The 27633-nt window shown below is 37.8% G+C and overlaps 1 protein-coding gene across 19 annotated transcripts in view; it reads left to right on the forward strand.

Moving 5' to 3' along the window:
* The window catches only part of rdgA (retinal degeneration A), a 96461-nt gene that overhangs the window by 41571 nt on the left and 27257 nt on the right, over positions 1-27633 (forward strand). For 15 of the 19 annotated variants that reach the window (XR_013038149.1, XR_013038150.1, XM_076531537.1 and 12 more), the window contains 2 exons: positions 1506-5540; positions 17485-17626. Coding sequence is in view for 17 of the 19 variants with exons in the window: in XM_076531537.1 (XP_076387652.1) it covers positions 4456-5540; positions 17485-17626 (1227 nt within the window). In the remaining 2 variants the exon portion in view is untranslated. The remainder of the gene's footprint in view (positions 1-1505; positions 5541-17484; positions 17627-27633) is intronic. The other 4 variants (XM_076531541.1, XM_076531540.1, XM_076531542.1 and 1 more) reach the window with 2 other exon arrangements.

A 27633-nucleotide genomic window follows, 5' to 3' on the forward strand; every position in this document is an offset into this window, starting at 1 on the left:
ATTTTAAAACTTAGAAACCTTGGCTCTTTGAGATTTTGAAATTAAAAAATTTTAAACTTGTAAGCTCTAGAAATTTCAAAATTTTAGAACCGCAGTTCAGACTTTGAATCTTGAGACTTCTAATCTTTCAATTTTTGAATTTTCGAACTTTTGACACCTACTAAGCAACCTATGTATCTTAGTGCTTTGAGAAATCATAATTCAAAAATCTTTGAAGCTCGTCATTACTACTTGATTAATTATTCTATCCCTTAAGAGTGAAAATAAAATAGCAGCAAAAATTAGAGAAACTAAATAAAGTAAATAAAAAATGGCGTCTTACAAAGCTATTAATAACTGTAACAGCATTTTCCTGTAGATCGACAAGTTCCTTCTTCGATTTCAGTGAACCCCCGTTTCCTGAACTTTTGATAGATTATTTTGTCAAGCTATCAGAAGCACGTGAAAAATGATGGCGATACTACACCCTGCACAAGCTTTTATTTTCCTGCAACGTCGCTTTCTTCATAAACTCAACAGTGTGCATAAAAAATGCAGCTGCACTCTTTTTCTAAATGGAACTGCATGTTATTTTTATGCAGCTCGATCCTTTGAACCATTCTGCGCAAAAACGTTCCGGAGCATAAGGTTAAAAAGACGAAAAATTCTCGAGATATTTCAAATTCAAAAGTGAGATATTTTATGCAAGAATTTGAAATATCTCGTGGATTATTCATTCAATTTTTTCCGGACGATGCAACTTAATACCCTTCTGGAACATTAATAATTTTGCGTAAAATAAATCGGTGTACTTAAACGAAAATACTGCTATTAACTGAATCTGTAAATCAATGTCTGTCACAAAAATCGGGTAATCTGATTATAGTTCATTGGTACTTCATCAAGTGGTACAATTTCTGTGACTTTATCTGAACATTTAGACATATGAAGATAGAGGGACTTATGTATATACAGTCCAAGAAGATATGGAGGGTTTTAAAGATAAGAGGATTTAGAGATCTAAGAATATGGAAACCCTAAGAAAACAGATTTATAAATTTTTAAGGGATTCGAGATACAGAAATCTAAGACAGGGATATATGGATAAACTACATAAGGAGTATTAGAGAAGAATTAGGTACATAAAGGTACGGAAATATCAGAATAGGAACATAAGGATCTAAGGATACATAGAATTATCGGGATATGGGAACATAAGGATGCAGGAATATCAGGACATAGAAACATCAGGATATAGGAATATCGGAATATCGGAATACGGGGATATAGAAACACATGAACATAGGAATCCGAGTGTCTAGAACCATATTACATCTTGATACGGCGCACGCACACACATGTTGCGCCTTTTTATTACTCTAATTTCGCTAGGTCTACCTCAGTTGCTAGAATCACGCTATAAAGTGGCGATAAAACTTCCTTGTCTTTTAAAATTGAAGTTATGATTTTTTAATCGAGAAGGTATCTCGATTTCAGCATAGCGGTTAAGGGTTAAATTTCGACAGGTAGAATCAAGCGAGAGGGAGCGAGAGAAGCAGAAGAAGAACAGGAGGCTCCACACGTGTCTGCCCTTCCTGCGTCACACACATTTCCCCAATAGTGGTCGGTCATGTAGCGCAATCTCCAATTCGTCGTTGGTGGCATCCGTCGGTGTTCGTTATCCGCGAGCGTGTACATGTTACGGCGAGCACACACACCGAAATCGCACGGAGGGCGCATGTCTGACCGACGACGGCTAAGAGGGTGCGAGCAAGAGGGTGAAACGAGGGTTAGAACGAGACGAAAGCCCCAGTGTTAACCCCCACCTTTGCCTATCGTGGCATCCGCCACTGCCGAGCCCTGGTCACTAGTCCGAACAGTCTACCCCTTGTCACGGCACGTACGCGTAATCTCGTTCCTTCTACTCTTATCCTCTCCGCTTTTCCTGTTGCGCTTCCGAGCGTTATCAATCGACCCGCCGATAAACTCCTGTCGAGTCGCGTGCTTATCGATCTCTCAATTTTTCGATCCGCGATGTTTACGTAGCGAGAACGCGCGAGACTCGAAGCGTGGACCGAGTACGCGCTCGATCCGCGAATTCCGCCCGATAACGCGCGATGTTTCCTCGCGATCGTTCAACGTTCCGCGAGTAAAGCGTCGGGAGTCAACGAGCCGGCGAACCGAGAACGTACTCGAGTGAGATGGAGATCACCTAATGGCAGCGTCCTCCGCAACGCGATCCTCGTGCACGCGGCACGGAAGAAGTTTCAATCGAGCGGATTATCCGAACGTCGCTCAGAAATTAAGTTACGGGGCTGGAAAGCCTGGCGATCGATGCTGCTAGTCGGTCGAGAGGAGAGTGCCTCGACGACCAGCAACCAGACAGAGAGAGAGCGGAATCGACAGGCGAAAAAGAAAAGCTTCGACGAAGGTGTTTGACGACCTCACGTGTGTCGAGGTTCGCCGAGGTCGTCGACGGTTTCTGGCGGACAGCGACGCTTGACCTTCGACTATGGTTCGCGCGCTGCTACTCGGTCCATCAACCCTCCGACACGCTCGCAGCAAACTTCTCTCGGACTTTCTTCCGCCTTCGTTCGCCAACTTTTCCGCGGAATTACAGTTACGTCTCTGAACGAGCCACGATTTGTCTCCTGGCAACACGGCTTCCTCGTGGCAACGACCACGTCGACTGTTCGAATGAAGTGTCGGGGGTATTAGGATTTCGAGGATGACCCAATTAACCTAACCGAGGTACGAATTATCTCGTCGAAGCTTCAGGGTTTAACGAGCTGCTCCACGTGTTTCGATGCTCATCCCCGTATCGAGAGTTAATCCGCTCCATTCTGCGCGCTTATCGGCCTGCGAATATTGGTCGTCGAAACGGAAACGTCACGATTAACGCTCGATGACTTAAGACGGAGGACCCGATGTGCCAACTCGAGAGATGACTTCGAAGGATTCGTACAGAAACTCGAAGAGAATAGACGCTGCGTGGAGGACTCGGGAGCTGTCTCTGCTTTGTCGAAAACCGTCGACACTTTGTTGATTAAAACGTCGGGGACGACAGCTGACGGAACGTGGCGTGAAAGCTTGATCCATCTTGCTCACTTTTTGATGAAACGGGTGGACGTTAATCATGAATATTGATGCGAGCGAGTGATCTTTGTTGATCATCCGTGAAAATACGTTTACGTTGATTGCATACAAACACAAATGACTTTGGTCAAGAACGTTCGCAGAAGTCGACTTCAAAATACCCACGTAGCTTTGGCTGAGGAACAAAGAACTTTCAGCAAAAAAGCAAAGAAATATCTTTCAGTAGAGAAGAAAGAACCTTGAGTAAAGGGGAAAGAACTTTGTGTAAAAAACAAAGAAACTGGATAAAATACCTAAATTATAACTGTGCGAGAAGTTGCTGTTAATTACAGGAAAAGGTATAGAGAAGACCTGGTGGTATCCACGTGTTGAAGCACGAGTCGTCTGGACTAGGATGAAATTACAGCCTTGAATAAAGTTCAGCTTTCTTCGCGTAGGTGGTAGTACGTTTAATTTGAGATAGCGTGATCATCGGAAGCGGTGATGAGGAAATTCCATGGTGCAGGGAAAGGAGCTTAAATTGCAAATGCTGCTGGATCGAGGACGCAGTTTCCACGTGGCGTCGGCTGCGTCCCGGATCGGAATGTAATTTTAGCGAATAGATCCCTGGCTGGGTTGAACAGGGATTACACGAGGCCTTGTCTCGAACGCTATGGACATTAATTAGCCGACGATTCATCGTGGGATCAAGGTTAAAGTGATCTCGTATCTTCGAAATGAAGTGAAACTACGATGACAGCCTCTATTTAGCTCGAACACTCCCGTCGATGCTATTTACCTTAAACGAAAATAATTAAAATAATAGAACCGAGAGACAGGTGTTAGTGATCAATCAGTGTGAATTCCACTAACTTCCCAAAACGTACAGTGTTGAAAAGACAGCCAGAGTGAAAACAGTACACGAGTGCTCTTCTAGCATCAGACAATCAACCCCATGGAAGAAAGGTCACGATAAGGTCAGGTCCAAGATCGTTGAAGAGGTATATTAGGAGCCACCGGAAGATCGGATCCTAAGTGACCCGTGTTGCGATCACTGAGGCTGAATGATCTGGACAAATCGAAGGCGTAGAAGCTGAGAACGAACGTCGAGGTCACTTATGATGGGCTGCAGATCGGCAGCTAAGTGGAAGGTGGTGGAAGGGTGCGGTCGCGGGCAGCTCGAGTTGGCTTCCTCGTCGCCGAGGTCCACCGAGGTGATCGAGCCCGGCAGCGAATCGCCGATCGTTCAGAAACGAGAGGATCGTGGTTCGAGCAGCATCGGTGAGACGGAGGAGGAAGAGGAAGAGGAAGAGCTGGCCGGATCGCAGCAGTGGACGTCAAGGTACGACCTGTCGATCGGTGGAAACGAGGCAGAATTCAGCAGATAGCTGCTAAGTGAGGATGCAGAGGTTGCGCTCGACCTTCAAGAGGTCTCGCACCCCGACGGGAGCGGAAATGAAGTCGCAGTCTAGCCTGGAGGTGCCGAAGCAGGTCAGATCGGCCTCCTTCGACGAGATCCAACTGGAAGCGAAACGGCAGGACGACATCAGGGACACCAGATCGACCAGGACCACCTCTTCTTCGTCGTCTTCGTGTTCGCCGGCTAGGTCGCAGGACTCCTCGCGCGGAAGACGAGCCTCGACGCTCAGGGTACCGCAACTGCAGAGCGGACAACGCTCCAAGAGCTTCGATGTTTGCGAGAGGAGCTATGGCTCGTCTTCTAGTCAACAGTCCCTGGGTAGCATCCGACGCCCGGAGACCCCAACGATTCAAGTCTCGGGCTGCTACCACTGTGCCTGCGTAGAGGAGTACAAGAACCTCTACTCGAGCAGAGATGAAGACGACCTTTCGTCGAGGGAGGACGAGGACGTGGACGAAGGAGACGACACCTCGGAGGACGAGGACTCCGAGCTGATCGACAGGAGCGAAGGTAGCCCGGAGATCAGGGTCACTCTGACCACGTTCACCGAGAAAGATGACGATGTTACGGACGTAACGGTGCCCGAACCGGCGCTACCAGAAGTCGTTCCTGAAGTCGTGCCAGATGATACGGACATCAGCGATGTCAGAGGTGGATTGTTCCCGGACAGACAACGCAGAAGATCGCTCGCTTCGCCAAAATTAGCTCGTCAGGAGGCTCTCACTTCGTATCCCATCGAACTACCGACGGTAGTCAGCTCGATAGAAGACGAAGAGAAACTGGACGATGACGACGACGACGAAGAGGTGCCCAATGTAGAAGCCACCAAGTGCAAGGTCGTCGTCAGAGATATCTTTTTGACTGTTCCCGAGTTGAAACGGGATCGTGCCGCCTCTGTGGACTCTTGTTTCAATAATAAAAATGGAAATGGAGGAGATGGCGATACCCTGACCGTTCCTCAACAGAATATACGGTCGAAGAGCGTCGATATCGTTCTGCCTACCGACGCCCAGACGAGGTACACGGCTCTACTGCCCAGCACCGAAGCAACTCGACCTCCAAGAGGGTGGGTACGTCTGGTGAATGGAGCAAGTCTCTTGTTCCGAATATTTTGAATTTTCTGAATGTTTGTTCGTCGCGATGTCTCGTTTCGATGATGTTTGTTCTTGTCTTTTGCTGCTGTTTTTACTTGGGTTGTATCATGGTCAGGTATCTTTAGGGTATCGGAGGACTGTTGCCGCATTTTCCAGTTTTCCAAATCCCCAAAAGCTCCTTTCGAAATTCCTAGTCATGTACCTTCCATATTTTTGAATGACTTGATGTGATACAACCTGGCACGTTGTGTATCGTTGTTGTTGAGTGTTGCTCGATACGGTTGCATCCGATATTGCAACAGTCGAATACTAATGTTGCTGAACAACTTATCTTAAAAGTCATCGAATTCAACATGGACATTCATGTTGATTGAAATTTTCAAATTTTGAATTTAAAGACCATGGTTTGCATACTAATTCCGACAAAATATACTTTAATGCACGTTTGCCTGTGATTAATTTTATTATAATATAAGAGGGTATCCATTGGAACCTTGATGGGATTTGAAAGGGTGAGTTTAAATGTCCAAGAATGATGTTCACCAAGGTATTTCTATCATAAAGGATCTCGAATGACGTTTTACCCTCCGCCAAAAATATGTTTTTCCAAGATACTCGAAGTCCCAACGAATCGAACGTCAATTGTTTGCGAGGAACGTACACCGAAATATTCCACCTCGGTATTTTCATTCGACCCTAAAATTCGCTTCTTCGAATTTCAGCGAAATTCCCAGTGGGACCGAACCCAAGGATCCTTCAGCAGGGCAATGTGCGAGGATCGGTTATATTTCTTCCATTGGCAGATAAAAAATGACGTTTTGAAAGGATACTTGAGAACGCAGTCTAAAATTTTAATATTATCATCTGAAACCTACATTAATTTTCCCTTAAAATTGCAGTCTTGCTTCAGCTTAATTCAATTTTTATTATTAGATATTTGATATATCTCTATACTGATATACGAAAATATAAGTCTAACAATACGATATGTTTATAGTTAAAATACATATGCATACATTTCATCCTTGGAATGGAGTCCACTCTTTTTGAATAATGACGTTTTACGTATGTATTTCTTGTACAAAGTTTTGCACTCGCAAAGTTTTTGCATCTTTAATTTCCTTTCATCTAAAGTTCGAAAAGTGTGACTTAATTCACGTCGGCACCGAGGCTCATATTTTCCATTATTTTTTAATATTTCTGCTACACGAGATGCCAAGATGCTTTACGAACGTCTCTTCTATACCCTTCAACCCTTTATTTCCCTCACTGAAGCAATATTAAATAACAGTAAATTAAAATATGGTTCACACTTTCTCTGCTTCTAATAATTTTTGACAAGCGCAAATTGTAATTAGACGAAAAGTTGTGATTTAATTACGGTGAATTTATCGGTGAAGTTATCACATTTTGAATTGTAATTCGTATCATTCCATATCATTAATTTAATATGACACCGCACGAGGTTAATCTGTGTCTGCAGTAGACTTCCGCTATATTGCCATCTTTATTGCGCATTTGCCTGCATATTTGCGGTGCTATTTTAATACCGTAGAATGCAGAGATTCGGTGACAAATGCAATGTGTTATATTACCGTATGTTAGATTACCGTGTTGTGCATTGCGATGTCACTATGCGTTAAATCACCAAGGGTTGCCATGTGATAATATTATCAGGCATTCATATTTTCATGTGTTAAATTACCATGCATTTTATAACCACGCGTTATATAGCAGTGTCTTATATCATCACGCGTTATATTGCAACCTACTGCTACTCGTTAATAATATTGCATATTACTATCTTTACACATTAATATTGTCTCGCGTTATATAGCCTCGTGTTATATTACCTTCCACTATATTGCCACGTGAGAATGCCGTCGTGTATTAATATCATTAGACATAATATTGCCACTTAGTATATCGCATCGAATTAGTATTGTTATGTGTTAATGTTGCCTCGCGTTATATTGCCATTTGTGAATACTGTCAATAATGTAAATGAAAATGGTATTGGCACTTACTATATTCCATCGAATTAGTATTGTCATGTGTTAATGTTGCCTCGCGTTATATCGCCATTCGTTATCGCCATCCATTTTATCACAATTCGTGAAGTAGAAAACAACCGTAGTTTCATATAAATGATGAATTACAAGTTCCAATAATTCTGTCACAACTCCATAAGTGGCGATATAACACGAATGTACAACTGTTACACGAATATTTTCATCTAACCGTAAATACGAGTTGCGAGCGTAAACGTCTGAAGGTAAACTTTATAACACGCATGAAACTAGCACTTTTCCAGTACAGAAAACGATCCATTTGCCAAATTAACCAAACACACGAGGTACTATTTCATTTATACTACTCGAATAACATGGTTTCTGTTTCAAATCTTTCCGATGCTCGATATTCAAAGGTTTCGATACATAACAGATAGCTGTACACGATGAACACGGAACGGCAAGAGCTACGTCATTTCGCGTTCTCTTTTCCTGTCTCTCGTTTGACCCAGATAACCATCAATTTCCGTGGGCTAATTAGACAGAAAGCAGACGCGTGAGTTACCGAAAGTAGCCTAAAATTTTTATTAAATCACCCGAAGGTAGCCGAAGTCTAATAATCGTATCGTTGTCGTTCAAGTTGAAATTTCATTAGAGGCAATTTCATTTCGCCGCGACTACGATTACGAGCTGATATGGCGTCTTTTGTACGACGGGAACGGTCAGCCTTTTCTATTTCGGGCAGATTAAAGACGTCAATGATTCGGGGGAAAGAGAAAAAGAAAGAGAAGTTTATTAGAATTACTAACTTCTGCTCTTCTTCTTGCCCCGGGAATAACTTGATGAAGAAAACTGAGAGGCCACTTCAGGAAAAAGATGAATAAAAAACTAAACCAATTTGAACGTTCCTTCCCTTCTGTTTGCAATTTTAAAGACTGCCCGCATTATTATATCAATCTAAGGACATTACCTTACCAAATTTACTATACCTTTGTAGTACATTGAGTTACAGTACACATATGTATATTATTGATTTAGGATTTTCATTTATTCTTCATATATTTTATATATTGACATTTCTTATACATTGTATGAATATATTATCAATTTCTCTGGGGAATAATGAACATTTTCTTTTGAATTTATATATGCCGTTTTTAACGAATTCAAATTTCCCGCCATAAGTGCAGTCCTTACTTCGCGTCATTTTGTACGCGGAGCGAATAGCAGTATTCAAATGCAGATTAAAGACAAAAATATATGTTTAAGGCTAGAAAAGTCTGTTTTTCTAATGAAATTTATTACACTATTATTAATAATTATTAATCGACTATTAGTTTACAAAGAACATTTGATAAATGAAGTATTAGATGTTTGACACGATAGCAGTTCGAAACGTCAATGCTTTAAAACTGAAGTCCGATGCCAAGAAATCGGATAACGAAATTTTTATTATTATAGTCGTTGAAGTCGCTACATGGGAACGAGCACAATTTGTCCAAGCTGAAGCAACTCGGATCATTTTTTCGCGTCACGTTCTTCGATATCGTTTTTTCTCCCACTTGGCCGTCTTCTATTCACGTTACGCAATCCATCTTGTAACGAGAATATTAATTAAACCTCCAGTTTCATTTATGATGGTAAATGACGTTTGGACCAATTTCACGAATCGTTGAACATCCGAAGAATATTATTCCTGTAATTGTTACCTCATGTTTTCAGCTCTCTTCATTAAACATTTGAAACTGTAATGTCCTGTATTTTTACATTTTCACGTGTGCATATTAACGTTCGTAAACATTCACCGTTATTTGAACATTTTCTCGAATTTCCATGGGTTTTACTTCAACATTTTCTCGAGCCTTCATATATTTATTTCAACATTGTCTCGAATATACGTGGATTTTATATCAACATTTCTCTGAACATCCCCTATTTTAATATTTTCTTGCATGGATTTTGTTTCAACATTTTCTGAAGTATTTATACATTTTATTTCCACATTTTCTCAAACACCAAAAAATTGTACTTCATCTCGAACATCCAGATTTTGTCGCAACATATGCACATACCTTGACTGCAGTACCATAACAATAAATAACGTCGCACCGAGATACAGTGAGAAGTGTTTCCATAAATCAAAGGTTACACAAGCAGTAAACGACAAAAAGAGAAGTAAAAATTATTGTTACAGTGACCTAATAGAAATATTTATCCAAATAGAGATGTTACGAAAGTTGTAACAGATATAATTTGTTATAGAAAAAGGATTAAACGCTTTTTAGCTGTCTTTTATAGTCGTTCGATCTTACGGGTTAAAACCGTCAAAATAAAATTTTCACCGGCAATTTTCTGTTGCGTTTAACCCCGTTCACCGATGAAAACCGCTTGTTACGGTGACCGATTGGTCGTCAAGGAGCGAAACAGGCGGCAATTGAAACGCGTCGAACGTGAAAATTCTCACCGGCTGAGAGAAAATGCAGTCGCAGTTTCACGGCCTCGATCGAGCTATTTCTGGTTCGCTTCTCGGATAACGAACGATCTCGCAATCGAATTACGAACGTCAGGAATTAACGGAGAATGCGATACGAGCGCGTTTCATTCCCGTTCGTCGTCGGTCGAAAGTGCTATTTTCTCGGGGTGAAGAAGGAGAGGAAAAAAAGAGAAGAAAAAAGTTTGTTCTTGTAATTGGAGCCTGCGTCGGTGACTTTATCGTTTAATCGATGCTTTTGATTTATTCCTTTGCACGTGGAAGAGAACCACGGTACAGATCGTTGAGCGACGATCATTCATGTGGATATTTGGTATTTGGGAATCTTGGTATTTTGCCAATTTTTTGAGAATTTGGGAAATTGGGTTTTTGGGAGATTGGAAATTTTGAAATGCGAGTAGATGGTAATTTTGAGGGATTTTAGAAGTTGGGGAGTTTGGAAATTGGGACATTAGGAAATTTGGAGAATTTGGGATTTGGGGAATTTGGGATTTGGGGAGTTTGGGATTTGGGGAGTTTGGGATTTGGGGAATTTGGGATTCGGGGAGCTTGGGATTCGGGGAATTTGGGATTTGGGGAGTTTGGGATTTGGGGAATTTGGGATTTGGGAGATTTGGAATTCGGGGAATTTGGGATTCGGGGAATTTGGAATTTAGGAAATTTGGGATTCGGGGAGCTTGGAATTCGGGGAATTTGGGATTCGGGGAATTTGGAATTCGGGAGATTTGGAATTCGGGAAATTTGGAATTCGGGAGATTTGGAATTCGGGAAATTTGGGATTCGGGGAATTTAGAATTAGGGAGATTTGGAATTCAGAAAATTTGGAATTCGGCAGATTTGCAATTTGGGAGATTTGGAATTTGGGAGATTTGGAATTTGGGGTATTTGGAATTTGGGGCATTTGGGATTTGGGGAATTTGGAATTCGGGGAATTTGGAATTTGGGTAATTTGAGATTTGGGGATTTAGGTATTCAAGCATTTGTGGATCTGAGCATTTGGATGTTTGGAAATTCAGTAATTTTGAGATTTAAGGATTTGAGGATTTGAGGATTTGGAGATTTGCAATTTTGGGAATTTGAAAATTAGAGATTTCTAGACTCTGAGGATTTGATGATTTTGATAATTTAGAAATATGGAAAGATAACTTTTGAATTTGAAAACTTGTAGCTTCTTAAATTTCCAGGTTTCTAAATTTCCATCTTATGAATTTAAATATCTAACTACAAATTTAAGAATTCAAGGTTTAGAAAATTGAAATTCCAGATTCAAATTCCAGAATTACGAAAACTGCTATCATTAGAAATTTAGAAATTCCAGAATTCATAAATTTTTTCAATTTTTAAATTTGAAGAATTTTCTTTCAAAGAAGAGACAATATATCACGAGTCAACTGTGCTTCTATTATGCCGTATAAAACACGGTTTAATCTACTGTGACAGCGGAACGTCCATTTCGAAAACCATTAATTGCGTTTCATGCTTCAAATATTTCTTTTAAATAAAATACGGAACAGTGAAATTACGTATCATGTATGTTTGTAAATCATATTTTTTGTGCTTCGTGTTTTTACGCGTATAACTAAATTTCTCGTTTATATTTATTCGACCCTCGTATTTTTGCATAGAGAGTTAAAAAACTTTGTCGATCGATCGCGAAAATTTATCAGATGTCTACGCTCTGTAGTTAATTCTGATTTTATGTTTGAATATTTATAAAAATTTCATTATTTTGCATTTTTATTTAAGTCGAGATATAATTTTATAATCACATCTGCGAATTTTTAAAATTATTAAAATTGTGCATTACAGCTTTATAAAATTAATAGTAAATTACAAATTGCAGTTTCATAATTATATTACAATTTTGTAATCGTTATCACAATTTTGTTATCATAATTGCAAATTAGACTTTTATATTAAAAATTACAAATTACCATCACAACCAGAAATAAAATTTCTGTAATCATACCTGTAGTTTATAATTTAATTATAACTCAAATTACAATTTTCTATTTATAACAAATTATAATCACAACTACAAAGAACAGTTTTACAATCACAATGAAAAGTCATAACTTCGTGACCATAATAACATATCACAGTTTCATAATTATAATTATAAATTGCAAAGTTAAAATTATAATTGTAAATTACAAATGTAAATTACAACGACCCAACGCAATTGCAGATAACAATGTTACAATCACAGCTTCAAATTAATCAGGTAGAATGCACGTAATGAATAATAATTAAATACTTATATTAAACGATTGTCCCCCGATTGATAATTATTAATTCGTATCGCATTTACTGACACGATGACTTTACAGCGGATTTTATTAATTCAGATATTTCCCGGAATTTCTTCTGACCGAACAATTCTGCAAAACATTTGACTCAGATATTAAAACATGCATTTAATTATCATCGCAATACACAGATGTAAACGATCCTTTTAATTTACCATGTTCGAATTCGATATATTTTCTCACGAAATGTTTTAGGACCCTTCTTTAATCAGGATTCTGCACTCTAATACGACAAGAGTAATGTCCCGTGTACGTTGTTTAATTAACGTGATGTACTGCGTGTTAACGAAGAAGATATTGCGGTAATATTTTCTTGTATCCTCGAAACATTGTTCAACAAGATTTCAAATTTTTCAAGCTCCGTCAACAAACAACAACCTTTTTATTTAATAAAATTCCCACGTGTTTGCTCCTCTTTATTAAAGTTGTCTTATTTGGAACATTTTCAATTTCACAGTCAGGTACAAATTGCATCAGACCCTTTTATTTCTTTTACAAGATCTTTTATGAGCAACATAATAAGTTCTGCTTTTCCATTTGCCAGTCTTTACCTGAGGTTTTCAAAATTAAAGCTGCTTATATGTGCACTTTTATGTTGAAGATGAAGTGGAAGAATGAATAAGTATATGTTAAGTTACATATACTATGCATATGACATGTGTGACACACATATGCTATTATATTGTAGTATATTATGTTATAGATGTACTAAGATGTGCTACATATATGTATTATTATATTATACATTACACATATACGTACATTAACATGTACTACATACATGTATTATTATATTATACATTACACATATGTGTATACCAACATATATTACATGTATGTGTTATTGTATGATGCTCCACACATATACATGTAATAATATGTACTACATACATGTGCTACATACATACGCTATTATATTATACATTACACATATGCATATACCAACATGTACTACATACGTGTGCTACATACATGTACTATTATATTGTACACTATACACGTACATATACTAACATGTACTACACATATGTACAACATACATGTACTATTATATTGTACACTATACACGTACATATACTAACATGTACTACACATATGTACAACATACATGTACTATTATATTGTACACTATACACGTACATATACTAACATGTACTACACATATGTACAACATACATGTACTATTACACATGCACACTATACATATACATATACTAACTTGAACTATATACATACATTAGTATGTTACATACTACACATGTGCACATACTACCCCATACACCTATTCTTCATCTCAACCAAATAACAAATGCTTCAACAGAAAGCAATGAAACATAATATACAATATGAAATCTGGAACAATTTCGACAGGTTGGTTCCATTGTGAAAGTCCAGTTTCCGGTGTATTCGATACGTTGAAAGAGAAAATTAGCGATTGTTGGCGATAGTTTCGAGTGCGGTGGCGTGGCGGGTCAAAACGTTGAGGAACTTGAATGAACTTTTAGTTGTTGAGGATTCGATCGGAACGCAGGCTCCATTCGTCGACAGATTTGATAAATAGAAGGAATTCCGATAACGGGGGAGATGGTCGTTTGAATATTGAGTGGTCTCGAAAGGGCCATAGACTGACGGATCGAATACGCTCCAATTGGTAAATGAAATTTTCAGACTCGGTATTATGGTCTCGTATCCTCGAGAGGATGCTCGTGAATCTTTTATGATCGCGAACCGTTCATTATTAAGGATCTAATTCTACATAACGCGTAATATGTCGTAATCAAGTCTCGTTATATTTAGAGAATGTCTGGGAATCGTGTTTCGTGGAATTTTATGGTTGAGTGACACTGAAGGATTGGTGAAACCCATTTTTATTTCACTTCTGGTTACATCATTATGTAAACAGTCTATTTTGGGTTGTGGTTTCCGATGTGGTTTGTGGAATTTAGAAGTTTATGAATTTTAGGATTTTTAATTTTTCAAGTTCTTCAAATTTCTTCAATTTCGAATTTATCGAAGTTATTGTATTGATTAAAATCATTGATTTGTTATCAAGTTAACAAATTTAGCAAATTCACTCAAACATCTAAATTTCCCAAATTTCCAAATTTCCAATTCTCTAATCTCCAGTTCCCAAATTTTCCGACTTCCGAATCACCTTCCTAAATTCTCCAAGTTCTCTAACTTTTAATCCTCAAATCTCCAAGTCCCCAACTTCCCATATTTCCGAATTTAAAACTTGCCAAACTCCCCTTAAAAGTTTAGCAGTCCATAAATTTTTAAATCAATGAATTCCTTCCACGTGATGATTTCCCCTAGGGACGTCTAGCGCATCTGGTGTACAAGTTGTACGTAAAAACGTTGTTTCACAATCCCTTTATCCTGTCCCGTTTGACCCAGATACCCGTTAATTTCCGCGGACTAATTATGCGGAGAGCGGAGGCACAACGTATCGCGAATGCAACTTAAAATTTTTATTTAGTCGTCCAAAAGGGGTTGGAAGTTCAGGGGGTGTGGGGTTGACTATCATCATTAAAGTTGCACGGTGCGCCGCCCATTATACTCCGGCTGGTTTTTTTCAAATTTAAAATGTCCTTGAATTTTTCACCGCACTAGGCTCCCACGGGAATCCGCGGGATGATATTAACTCCTTCTTTGCTAGCCACATCGTCGGCTGCGAGCGAAAATGGCTTCCGGTTAATCTTGAAGCTTCAGGCGTTCTCGTTGCTTCCCTTCCGTCCTCGCTTGGCGAAACGTTTATTCTTTACAAGTCTCTATAATTGAAACGTAGCAATTGCTTTTAATCGTTTTAGCCTCTTTCACGGTTGTATGTAAACGTGTGTGTTTATCTCCGTTTTTTTTAATCCGACGCTTTTGAATAAATTTGTTGTGAATAATGGGCTGCTTTTGGGAAACGATAACGAGAAACTTTGTGTTTATGATAAATAATGGAGCTCAGTAACGATTAATAAAAATGAGGGTCATTAATGATAAGTAAAAATGGAGATATGTAATGAAAAATAAAAATGGAACTGTGTAACGAAAAATAAAAATGGAGCTGAGTAACGATAAATAAAAATAAGGGTGAATAATGATAAACAAACATGGGGCTGAGTAACAATACATAAAAATGGAAGTGTGTAACTATAAATAAAAATGAGGGTCATTAATGATAAATAAAAATGAAGGTCATTAACGAAAAATAAAAATGGAGGTGAGTAACGATAAATCAAAATAGGGGTGAATAACGATAAACAAACATGGGAGTGAGTAACGATAAATGAAAATGAGGGTGAGTAACTGCAAATAAAAATCGGGCTGAGCAACGATAAATAAAAATAGGAGTGAATAACGAAAAATAAAAATGGGGGTGAGCAACGAAAGATAAAAATGGGAATAAATAAATAACGTCAGGTATAAGTCTGTACTACAGAAATAATGGGGATGAGTCACGAAAATAAATAAATAAAGAGAAGGATAAGACCATACAGAGAAATAATGGGGATAAATAATTATAAATAAAAATGGGGCTGATTGACGATGAATAAAAATGGGCGTGAGTGACGAAAAATAAAAATGGGGGTGGGCAATGAAAAACGAAAATGAATTCATATTAACGAAAAATAAAAATGGAGGTGAGCAACGAAAAATAAAAATGGGAATAAATAAATAACGTCAGCTATAAATCTGTACTAAAGAAATAATGGGGATGAGTCACGAAAAATAAAAATGGGAATAAATAAATAAAGAGAAGGATAAGTCCATACAGAGAAATAATGGGGACAGGTAACGATAAATAACAATGAGGATAAATAAAAAGATGAACAAATCTGTACCTGAGAAGTAGACCAAATCGACTCCATTTTTGTTACATATGAAAAGAAGCAGAAAAATTCAAGTATTAATATTAAAAGAATAATATTCAAGTAGTTACGTGAAAATTGATTAATTTTCTACACCTCTTCTACAGCCACTTCTCGGGTGTAGAATTATGCCTGAGAGTAAATTGTATGACAATGATTTCTAGGTGTTAAATATGAATTTAATCCGTGCGTTTAATAATTACACTGATTATAGTTAGTTGAACTCGTATTTCTAATTCAGTGGAGTTAAATGAAGTTTACCCAAGTTTGATAGAGAATATTCTGCTCGTGTATCTTTCGCTTATGATTGTTTAATAGAGCATTTACAGAGGTTTGTATAAACTTTGTCAATTCTGTGTTAATGTGTTATAGTGTACTGTTCGGCTATATTAATATTTATAAGCTATTATGGTGTTTTGAAAATGTGTTGAACAGGTTACATTTGAAACTATGTACTTCTGGTTTTACTAATGTTATACTACTGTGCTGTACTGTACTATGCTATTATCTTGTTTCTATACTTTACTATTTTATCGTTTCTCTCATTTTATTATTTCACCCTTCTGCGCTATGATATACTATCTAAAAATAACAACAACTTTCTTATAATATACTTTCTTATAATATAAGAAAATATCAAATCTTTACAATTTACAGTTTACAATTTTAATCACAATTTACAATTTACAATTTAATTTACAATATACAGTTTACAATTTAATTTACAATTTACAGTTTACAATTTAATTCACAATTTACAATTTACAATTTAATAATTATAATTTATAATAATATAAAATACATCATGTGCATTTAATGTGACTTTCTGCCATAAATCAAGCTTAAAATGCAACATATTATTTTAGCATATTACCAGCATTTTACTTTAATTTGAACAAACGCATGCCCATATAAATAAAAAAAAATGGACAAAACTACGCTTGAATGTTTCGATGCCAGCTAACAAAATTCCGCATCGTAATTCGAAATATCGAATTGTTTGAACAGCTTCTTAATTCTTTTTAATTCCTCTGTCGAGACTCGTCCGCATTTTCTATTATACGAATGATAAAATTGGAACGGGAAAAGAAAAAAGAGTTTCGTGGATAGTCTCGCTACTATTCCCAGTGACGCGCATTGTTCTCGTCCTAATGGAATTTCTGTAGAGGAATTAACGTCAACTGCAACAAGCACAGACCGGATATCGAAGTGTCAGCCTGTAATCGAGTGTCTTGCGGTTTCAGAGGGAGAGAAGAGGGTGGAACGAGTGGTGGCCACCGTGAACCCCGATCAACCCCCGATTGGGGTCCTGGTGCACTTAATGGGGAACATCTTTGGGTACCGACGTCGGCTTCTGGTGATTTTTGTTATGTCAATGACTGCTCGGTAAGTGACTTTCTGTTCTTTCGACTCTGCAATCTTGGGACTTTCGAAATTTAGGGAATTTTTATATTTTGGGGTCTCTTGGGATTTTATGATCTTGGGATCTCTTGGGAATTTGTGACTTTGGGATTTTGAAACTTTGGAATTTTTATTTCAGACTTTGGAATTGGAATTAAGGAATTTGGGAACTAGGGAATTTAGGATTAGGAAATTTGGGACTAAGGAATTTGGGAGTAGGGAATTTGGGAGTAGGGAATTTGGGAGTAGTGAATTTGGAAGTAAAGAATTTGAAACCAGGGAGTTTGGGATTAGGGAATTTTGGAACTAGGGAATTTGGGCCTAGGAAATCTTGGAACTAGGTAATTTGGAACTGGGGAATTTTGGAACTAGGAAATTTTGGGACTACAGATTTCGGGACCTAGGGAATTTGGGACTAGGGAATTCGGGAACTAGGTAATTTGGAACTAGGGAATTTGGGAGTAGGGAATTTGGGAGTAGGGAAATTGGGACTAGGGAATTTGGAAGTAAGGAATTTGGAACCAGGGAGTTTGGGATTAGGAAATTTTGGAACTAGGGAATTTGGGCCTAGGGAATCTTGGAATTAAATAATTTGGAACTAGGGAATTTTGGAACTAGGAAATTTGGGGACTAGAGATTTCGGGACCTAGGGAATTTGGAACTAGGGAATTTCGGAATTAGGAAATTTGGGAACGAGAGAATTTGGTGATTCGAGAATTCTGGGGCTAGGGAATTGAAAATCTAGGGATTTGGAAATAAGGGAATTCGGGGATTAGAGAATTTAGAGAAAAACCTTGAATCATACAAGTTAATATTTCGAAACAAATACAAAAATCATTGACTAAACAATTATCAGTCCGTTATTTTCCAATCTAAGTTGCAATCAACTGTCGATTCGTTTAAAGTTCGAAACGTTTTCTTTCGACGCAAGAACATATTATATCTTAATCGAAGAAGAAAACCGATGAAAGGAAGCCATTAAAAACAGAACGGATGAAGTTTGATAATAACAGGGAACACGGTATCAAACGATCCATCAAATCTGCCCATTTGTGCGGGTATATACAAACGTAGAGATAGAATAATCTCTCGCAATTGTATCAGAAATAGAATTTCACGAAATACACGGTATCGTCGGAAGGATCGATTAAACATTACGTTAATCTGTTAAATAATTATCGCTTTCGGTAATCGGTAAATAATTACTATTTGACGTTTCAATTCGTCGACCATTACGGTTTTTACTGTGTTCGTTTCATGAACACCAGAGTAATTAATCTCTGCATTGTTTGTTTTAAATTCTCTTCTACTGTGTATATTCTTAATACAAAATTCCCAGTATCTCACCATCAATTTTCAAATCTAAAAATTCTTAAATACTTTAGCTTCGAAAATGTTGAAATTCCCTAGGATACAAATTAAAAAATTACCGAATCCCAAAATTTTCTAGTTTACAATTTTTTTAAATTATGGAATCGAGGTTACAAATTTGCAAATTCTTTAGTGGCCTAATTTCCAAATTTTGAAATCATAAAGTGCCCTGGTTTGCAAATTTCGAATTCACGAAATTTCCTAGTTACTTTCTGGTGTCAAATTCTTCAGTCCCTAAATTCTCCAGGCGAATTCTCTAGTTCCAAAATTTTTTAGTCCCCAAACTCCCTAGTGCCAAGATTCCCTAGTCCCAAATTTCCTAGTTCCAAAATTCCCTAGTTCCAAATTCCCTAGGTCCCGAATTCCCTTGTTCCAAAATTTCCTAGTCCCAAATTCCCTAGTTCCAAGATTCCTTAGTCCCAAATTCCCGAGTCCCAAATTCTCTACTTCCAAGATTTCTTAGTTCCAAGATTTCTTAGTTCCAAGATTCCTTAGTTCCAAGATTCCCTAGTTCCAAGATTCCCTAGTCCCAAATTCCCCAGTCCCAAATTCTCTACTTCCAAGATTTCTTAGTTCCAAGATTCCCTAATTCCAAGATTCTCTAGTCACAAATTACCAAGTTCTTGAATTCCCTAGTCCCAAAGTACCTAGTTCCCAAATTCTCTAGTCTCAAATTTCTTAGTTTCCAAATTCCCTAGTTCATAAATTCTCCAGTTTCCGAATTCCCTAATCCCCAAATTCCATAATTTCCAAATCCCTAGATATTCAATTCCCTAGTCCCAAAATTCTCAGATCTCCAAATTCTCTTATTCCCAAATTTCCTTGTTCTAAAATTCCCTATTCTCAAATTTCCAAATTAAACCTTGAAATTCCGAAAATTCCAGATCATAACATTCTCCAATTCCCAAATATCCATTACGCGAAATCCTCTAGTTTCCATTTTCGTACACTATCGTATTTACAGTGAACCTAATGCCGTCAAAATGTCAATACTGGCAGTGTATACCTTCGTACCTAAAATATTGACTAAATGTACCTATCGATCGTCTAAGGTCTCCATAATTGTGTTCTGGAAACAGCACTAATCTCGTTAATTGTCACCGTTTCTCGTTAAATCGAACTCGTCGCGAGGATTCAATTCGGAAGGAGCACAAAGCAAAACGAAGCAACAAAATGGCGAAAAAAAATACACGGACTCTTTCACATTTTTCTCCACGTTCAGAACGACATCCCATTTTCACCAATTTGTTCCCCGTTTACCTGGAAATACGGTCGCGAGAAAAACGAAGGTGCTAAAACGGTTTTTAATTACTTCGGCGACATTTTATTTTTAGCGGCCTGCCGTCAGACATTTTATAAGACCCCACTCCAATTACTTCGTATTTATTCAACTTTTAATTACGATTCTATTCAGACGTAAACTACAGCTTCTTGCTAATTACAATCCCTGTTTACTTGCACAACAAACTTTTATTCGCGCAACAAATCTGTCTCGAGTCGTATAACGAAGTATAGTCGAAACGACAGTAATTCTTTGGTAGCTTGGAAGTTAGCAGAGATTTATCAATCACCTTTTTATGCATCCTTTCGATGGATTCTACGTAATTTACCGACGGTGTCGGATTCAGTTTAGTTGGATGATAAACGAACTCGAGGAATCTTATGCATTATTCAGCGCGTCTCGCGGCATAGAAAAAATATACTTTTTGCGAACAAGTTATTATGGCAGATACATTAACCTTTAAATGTTGTGAAGATACTCAATCTTCGAGCTGACTTTTAATACGTGTTCGATAGGAGACGTTAACAAAAAGGAACGTAGCAAGCTTGAAGGAAAACTTGAATATATAACGTTGATACATATTTCTCATAGATATTTAGGAACTTAAATTTTCTGTATGTTATCAGTTTCGTTAATTATCAAATTTTCGTATTTTCGTATTTCTATATATTCATATTTCCAAATTCTTAAATATTTGCATGTGTTAAAACTTTTTAGTTTTCATGTTTTTCTCCATTACTTATATTTTTCTCTATTTTTAATATCAAGGCAGAATAGTGATTTTATAAACATTCTTCTTCGATTGACTCGAAGTTGAAAATAATAGAACCACATATTTTCATGTTGTTCTCTATCACATCTATAATCCTCCATTTTTAATACCATGTTAAAACAAAAATTGTATAAACACTCTTTTCTAATCCACTCGAAGTTAAAAATAATAGAACCACATATCTCTATGTTTTTCTCTATCATTCCTATAATCCTCCATTTTTAATATCAAGTTAAAACAAAAATTGTATAAACACTCTTTTCTAATCCACTCGAAGTTAAAAATAATAGAACCACATATCTCTATGTTTTTCTCTATCATTCCTATAATCCTCCATTTTTAATATCAAATTAAAACAAAAATTGTATAAACACTCTTTTCTAATCCACTCAAAGTTAAAAAGAATAGAACATCCCTTTAAAACCATCCATTGTAAGCTCCGAACCGTTTCATCAATTTTCAAAATGGCCGCCAGAAGACGAACGATCCGAAGATGCAAGTGCAAACTCCGTGAACGTCAGTCCGAAAATATCGTGTCCAGCAGATAATAAAAGATGCACGTTGTCGGACGACACGCCGCGAAAAAGTATTTTCAGGCTGGCACAGTTATAGAACTCTACTTCTTCTTTATCTTCTTTTTCTTCTTCTTTCAGCTATTCATCGCCACTTTCATAGACACCATTTTTCATGCCGGGAGACGTTGCGTTTTTTATTCGCTCTTCGAACGCTCGTATCTTCCAGAAACATGTCTCACGGATCTATACTTACCGACCATTTTCTTTCACGCTTTTATTTCCACCGTTTTTACGATTATTGCCAGGTCGCTACGTTGTTACGTTCTCTAACTAGCTTTCCATTCCTTTCTTTACAACGTTGTGAGGGAAAAAGGGAAAAGTCGAGGGATGGAATGACGCGAGCGATTGGTACGAGTATATTAGGTCTTGTTATGTTGACTAGGTATTTATGAAATAAACTAATTTGGGAAGTTGAAAGGTGGGGGCTTTTGGAATTTTTGAAGCTGAATGCAAGAAAGAGAAATGGGGGTTGGAGAACTGATAGGATGGTTTGATGGTTTTGAATTTCAAGGTTATTGTGACTTTTATATTTATGTATTGCAGACTTTTTAGTTTGCAAGATTGAAATTTAGCTAATTTTCTTGGTTCTTGGTTTCTGGATCTTCAAATTCTACGGTACAAAATGTTCAGACTACAAATGTTATGATCCAGAAACTCCTACGATTAGATTCTCAAATTTTTGGAGTTGTATATTCTTCATGTCCCTGCGTCCTCAAATTTCTACATTTCCAAATCCCTACATCCCCAAATACCTACATCCCCAAATCCCTATATCCTCCAACCCCTACATTCCTAAATTCCTACATTCCCCATACCGTACATCCTCAAATCCCTACATTCCAAAATTCTTACATCCCCAAATTCCAACATCCCCCAGTCTCTACATCCCCAAATCCCTACATCCTCCAACCTCTACATCCCCAAATCCCTACGTTCCGAAATTCTTATATCCCCAAATTCCTACATCCCCCAATCTCTACATCCCCAAACCCCTACATCCCCAAATCCCCACGTCCTAAAATTCTTACATCCCCAAATTCCTACATCCCCCAATCTCTACATCCCCAAACCCCTACATCCCCAAATCCCCACGTCCTAAAATTCTTACATCCCCAAATTCCTACATCCCCAAATTTCTACATCCCCCAATCTCTACATCCCCAAATCCCCATCCCCCAAAATTCCTACACCCACAAATCCCTAAATCCCAAAATCCTTAAGTCTTTAAATCCGTAAACACAGATCTCCCTAAATTCTCAAATCCTCACACAAATCACTTATCAAAACTTTCGCTGCGAAAAAACTGTTTTGTCTCAAAACACGACTGAACGTTTAAAAACTGATATCTCAACCAAAGCTTTCCAGTCACGTTTCATTTTTAATTACAACGCTAAGGTAGTTAGTCGAGTTTAACGGTGAAAGGTTAATTATACTAGACAATTAAGTCGTTCATTTGTTAGGTAACTAATCTAGGATCTAAAAGTAACGTTACATATTATAAGAGAAAATCTAATTAGAAAAATTCTGAGCGATCGTTCCCAGAAGATTGCTTAATTAACTTCCTTTTTTCAACGAAACTTGTATCTGTTCAATTAAGGACGTGTTTCCCCGAGCGAATATTTTCACGAAAATTTCGATCCGAAACATTCTGGGAAATAATACGATTGTTATAATTACCGGTTATACGCTACGTGTTTTATTAAGCGTAATAACAATTTAATTCGAGGCCTTTTCATCGGATGAATTTTGTTTACGTCGAAATGTTTCCAAGTTCTTTGACTCGTCTTCAATGAAACGCCAGCTCATTAATGTAATGCGATTCATTGATTTTACGCGCTACACCGAAACCAATTATAGTGTATTAATTGATTTCCGAGAATGTATACGCAATATCTATTTTTACGACCGTGCTGCGGACGAAAATAAACATTGAACCCTTAAGTAGTCGTATATAGGGTTACAAAAACATTATTTTAGAGTAGTCGAGACCATTCAACGATACTTCGACAGATGATGTAGTCGTCGTTTGAATGATTGATGATATTCAATCTAGTCATTAATATCAATAAAATTTTTTGTTGGGCATTTTGCATAATGTTATTGATGCTAATAGTGTGGGGTTTTTTAGTCGATGAGAACATTTATAAGAATTTACATAATTAGAACTAATTAAGGATGACAGTGGACTTATTCTTGTGAGGTTGATGATTAATAGACTTTAGTGATATCAATAATTACATTTATTTAGTTGGAATATTTTCAGTTCAAAGCCACACATGTACAAATTAATAGCTTGATAAATCCATTACTAAATTTTCTAAATTACAAGTTGCTGTGCCCTCAAGTTTATAAATTCTCAAATTCTCATGTTTCCAAATTCCAAAATATTCAGTTTCCATATTGTCTAATTTCCACATTCTACAATTTCCAGCTCTCCAAATCTATATATTGCCAAATACAACTTACTAGATGTACAGATGACCGAATTTCCTAAGCTACAAATACCTGCACCCCCAATTTATAAATTTTCGAATCCTCACGTATCCAAATCCAAAAACCCCCAATTTTCATATTGCTAATTCTCACATTCTACAATTAGTCATCTCCCAAATCCATAAATCCACAAATTACCAATTTATTAAATTCACAAATGATCAAATTTCGAAAGTTACCAGTACCTACATCCCCTTTATAAAATTTCAAATTGTCACACTTCAAAAGTTTAACCACCATATTCCCCCGCACGTTGTCCTAAAAAAATTAGCACGTAAAGTTCAAGTAAAGTTACACGAAATCGCAGAACACGTCACCGTTCCCCGTTTTAGTTGACCCCAACAAATTTTTCATCCCTTCGTGCACGTCGACGCCTGTTCCTAGGAAAAGAGGAATTTCCGCGAAACGAGCACGTCCAAGTTGTTCCTCGTCGATACACGAAAAATCGGAACGGACACGATGCAGGTGGCACGCAAAATTCCTAGCGGCTAGCAACAAGCTTTGATGCAATTTCTAATTTCGTGTCATGCAAACTAGTTACAAAAATATTTGCCCTGGTAGACACGCTGCCACAGGGAAAATTGCTACCCTCCCACCCGTTGTTCAGCTTCATCGCAATAGCCTGTAATCGAGGCATGCCCGATAATTTTCTTTTTATACCCAGACAAAGTGTTTCCGTAGATTGCCAATTTCCGTTATTAACACACACACACATACGGACACATGTATGCGGTAGACTATATTGCCGAGCGTAACTTTGCTGGTTACATTATCGTGCTGCAGTTCAGATTCCCTCTGATTTCAAAGTTAAACGAACGTGTTTAACATGGAACGAAGGATCGGGGAAATTTGGAACTGGAAGGTTTAGAAGCTGATATTAGAATAACTATGTTGGGTATTTATGCAGTTGTAAGGGTGTACGATGGTGTGGTATTGAAATTTTGGGATTTGGAAGTGTTAGGATTTGAGGATTTGTAAATTTGCGGGTGTAGGAATCTGTAATTTATGAAATTTGGTCAGTTCTCCAAATTCCAGTCTTCGTAATTCACCTTGCATTTCTCAAGATCTCAAAATTTACCTCCCCAAATTCCTACGTCCCCAAAACCATCACATCTCCAAATTCCCACGTCTCCAAATTTCCACGTCCTCAAATTCCCACGTTCCCAAATTCCCACGTCTCCAAATTCCCACGTTCCCAAAACTCTACGTTTCCAAATTCCCATGCCCCCAAATACCCACGTCCCCAAATTCCCACGTCCCCAAAACCCTACGTCTCCAAATTCTCACGTCCCCAAATTCCCACGTCCCCAACACCCTACGTCTCCAAATTCTCACGTCCCCAAATTCCCACGTTTCCAAATTCCTACGTCCCCAAAACCCTACGTCTCCAAATTCTCACGTCCCCAAATTCCCACGTCCCCAAAACCCTACGTCTCCAAATTCTCACGTCCCCAAATTCCCACGTCTCCAAATTCCTACGTCCCCAAAACCCTACGTCTCCAAATTCTTACGTCCCCAAATTCCCACGTCCCCAAAACCCTACGTCTCCAAATTCTCACGTCCCCAAATTCCCACGTCTCCAAATTCCTACGTCCCCAAAACCCTACGTCTCCAAATTCTCACGTCCCCAAATTCCCACGTCCCCAAATTCCTACGTTTCCAAATTCCTACGTCCCCAAAACCCTACGTCTCCAAATTCTCACGTCCCCAAATTCCCACGTCCCCAAAACCCTACGTCTCCAAATTCTCACGTCCCCAAATTCCCACGTCTCCAAATTCCTACGTCCCCAAAACCCTACGTCTCCAAATTCTCACGTCCCCAAATTCCCACGTCTCCAAATCCCTACATCCCCCATATCCCTACATCCCCATACCTCTACATCCCCATATTCCTACATTCCCAAATCCTAACATCCCAAATTTCCATACTCCACCTTGCAATTCCCCAAATCCCCAAATTACCACAATCCCCCTTACAACTTCTCATATCCCAAAATTTTCACCATCTACCTCACAACGCTTCAAATCTCAAAATTTCCACTCTCCCCTTTAAAATCTCCAACTTGCAAAATTTCTATCATCCACTCTCGCCCTGATCTGAAAATTTACACAACTTATCTCCCTAAATTTGAAAACCTTCACTGTCCACTATCCCCAAATTTCCACATGCACAGTCAGGGGTGAAATTAAATTCAAGTTTTCGCGACGCTTGCACATACTGACAGTGCAATTCCGACGCAGTCCCTCGAAAATAAACATGTATCGATTTTCTCGCGGCGGAACATGCTCGGCAACGAAATTATTCGAAACGTTTAAGAATCAAAACCGTGTTCCGTGATATTTCAACCGAAGGACGGATGTGTTCACGCTCGATGAAATTCCGTGCAACGATATTCTCGAATATTAAATACGCCAGGTTTCGCTTTTATTCATTAATCTTTTTCCCTCTTTGCATCGTTGAGGTAGAGGAGAGCGATATTACGAATTTCTCGTATTTCTCCGTCCTGCTTATATTCTCACTCTTCTTCAGGCAATTTTATAAACTTCCGACGGTACCCAGGGCAAATATTATTCCCTTTCTCTGCGTCTTTCATTACCTCCTATTCGATAGAATAGGAATTACTTTTATAAAAGTACATCGTCGTGAGATCAAACATATTTGCAATTTCCTACGATTTCAATGTAGGAATTTAATGTTCCTTTGTAACGAAGAAACGTTTGTTGCGCTTCTGCAGCGGATACTGAATTTGTTTATTCATAGAATTACTTTGTACTGTGCTTCCTGTTGTTTGGTGTCTTTTTTGCTGCACTTTGTCTGAAGATTATTCATGAAAATAAAAATAAGCGAAATGTTGGTGCTTTTAGGAGTCAAACGTAATAGACTCTCGTTATATTGCCGCTCATGGAACCATAGGGACGGAAGATGCACCGATTGGTTATTAAAATTAAAATTATTACAAAATTATTAATTCCCAAATTTTCAAAATCACAAAATCAAAATTGCAAAATTACAAAATTACAAAATTACAGAATTACAAAATTACAAAATCTACAAATTCCTAAATTCTAAAATTTACAAATAATCTTCGATCTCAACCTTCAATCAGAAAAAAATAACACAGTGTAACATCCCTTCACTACTAAAAAAAATATACCGCGCGGCAATATAAAGGGAGTCTATTCTATTAACTTTCTCGTTATATTTTATTTATTGTGTAATTGCCGTTTGCGCCATATTGGATCCGAAAACAAAGTCAAACCCCAATTTTTTCATCCTTTTATCTTGCAGTCAATTCATTGTATACATGCCAATGTTTTTCTATTTTTTACTTTATTGCAACTCTGTTTTTCAATCACTAAATTGTAGTTACACAACAACGATATTCTTTTTTTTTAATTTATCTGTCGAATTTTATTTCGCTGCAAGCGGTGCTGATATTGACACAACATGTTTGTATTTTCTTTAACCAGATTTGGTTGGAAGCAATCGTCGCACAAT

The sequence above is a fragment of the Megachile rotundata genome, chromosome 5 (assembly GCF_050947335.1).
Source record: "Megachile rotundata isolate GNS110a chromosome 5, iyMegRotu1, whole genome shotgun sequence".
Taxonomy (NCBI): Eukaryota; Metazoa; Arthropoda; class Insecta; order Hymenoptera; family Megachilidae; genus Megachile; species Megachile rotundata.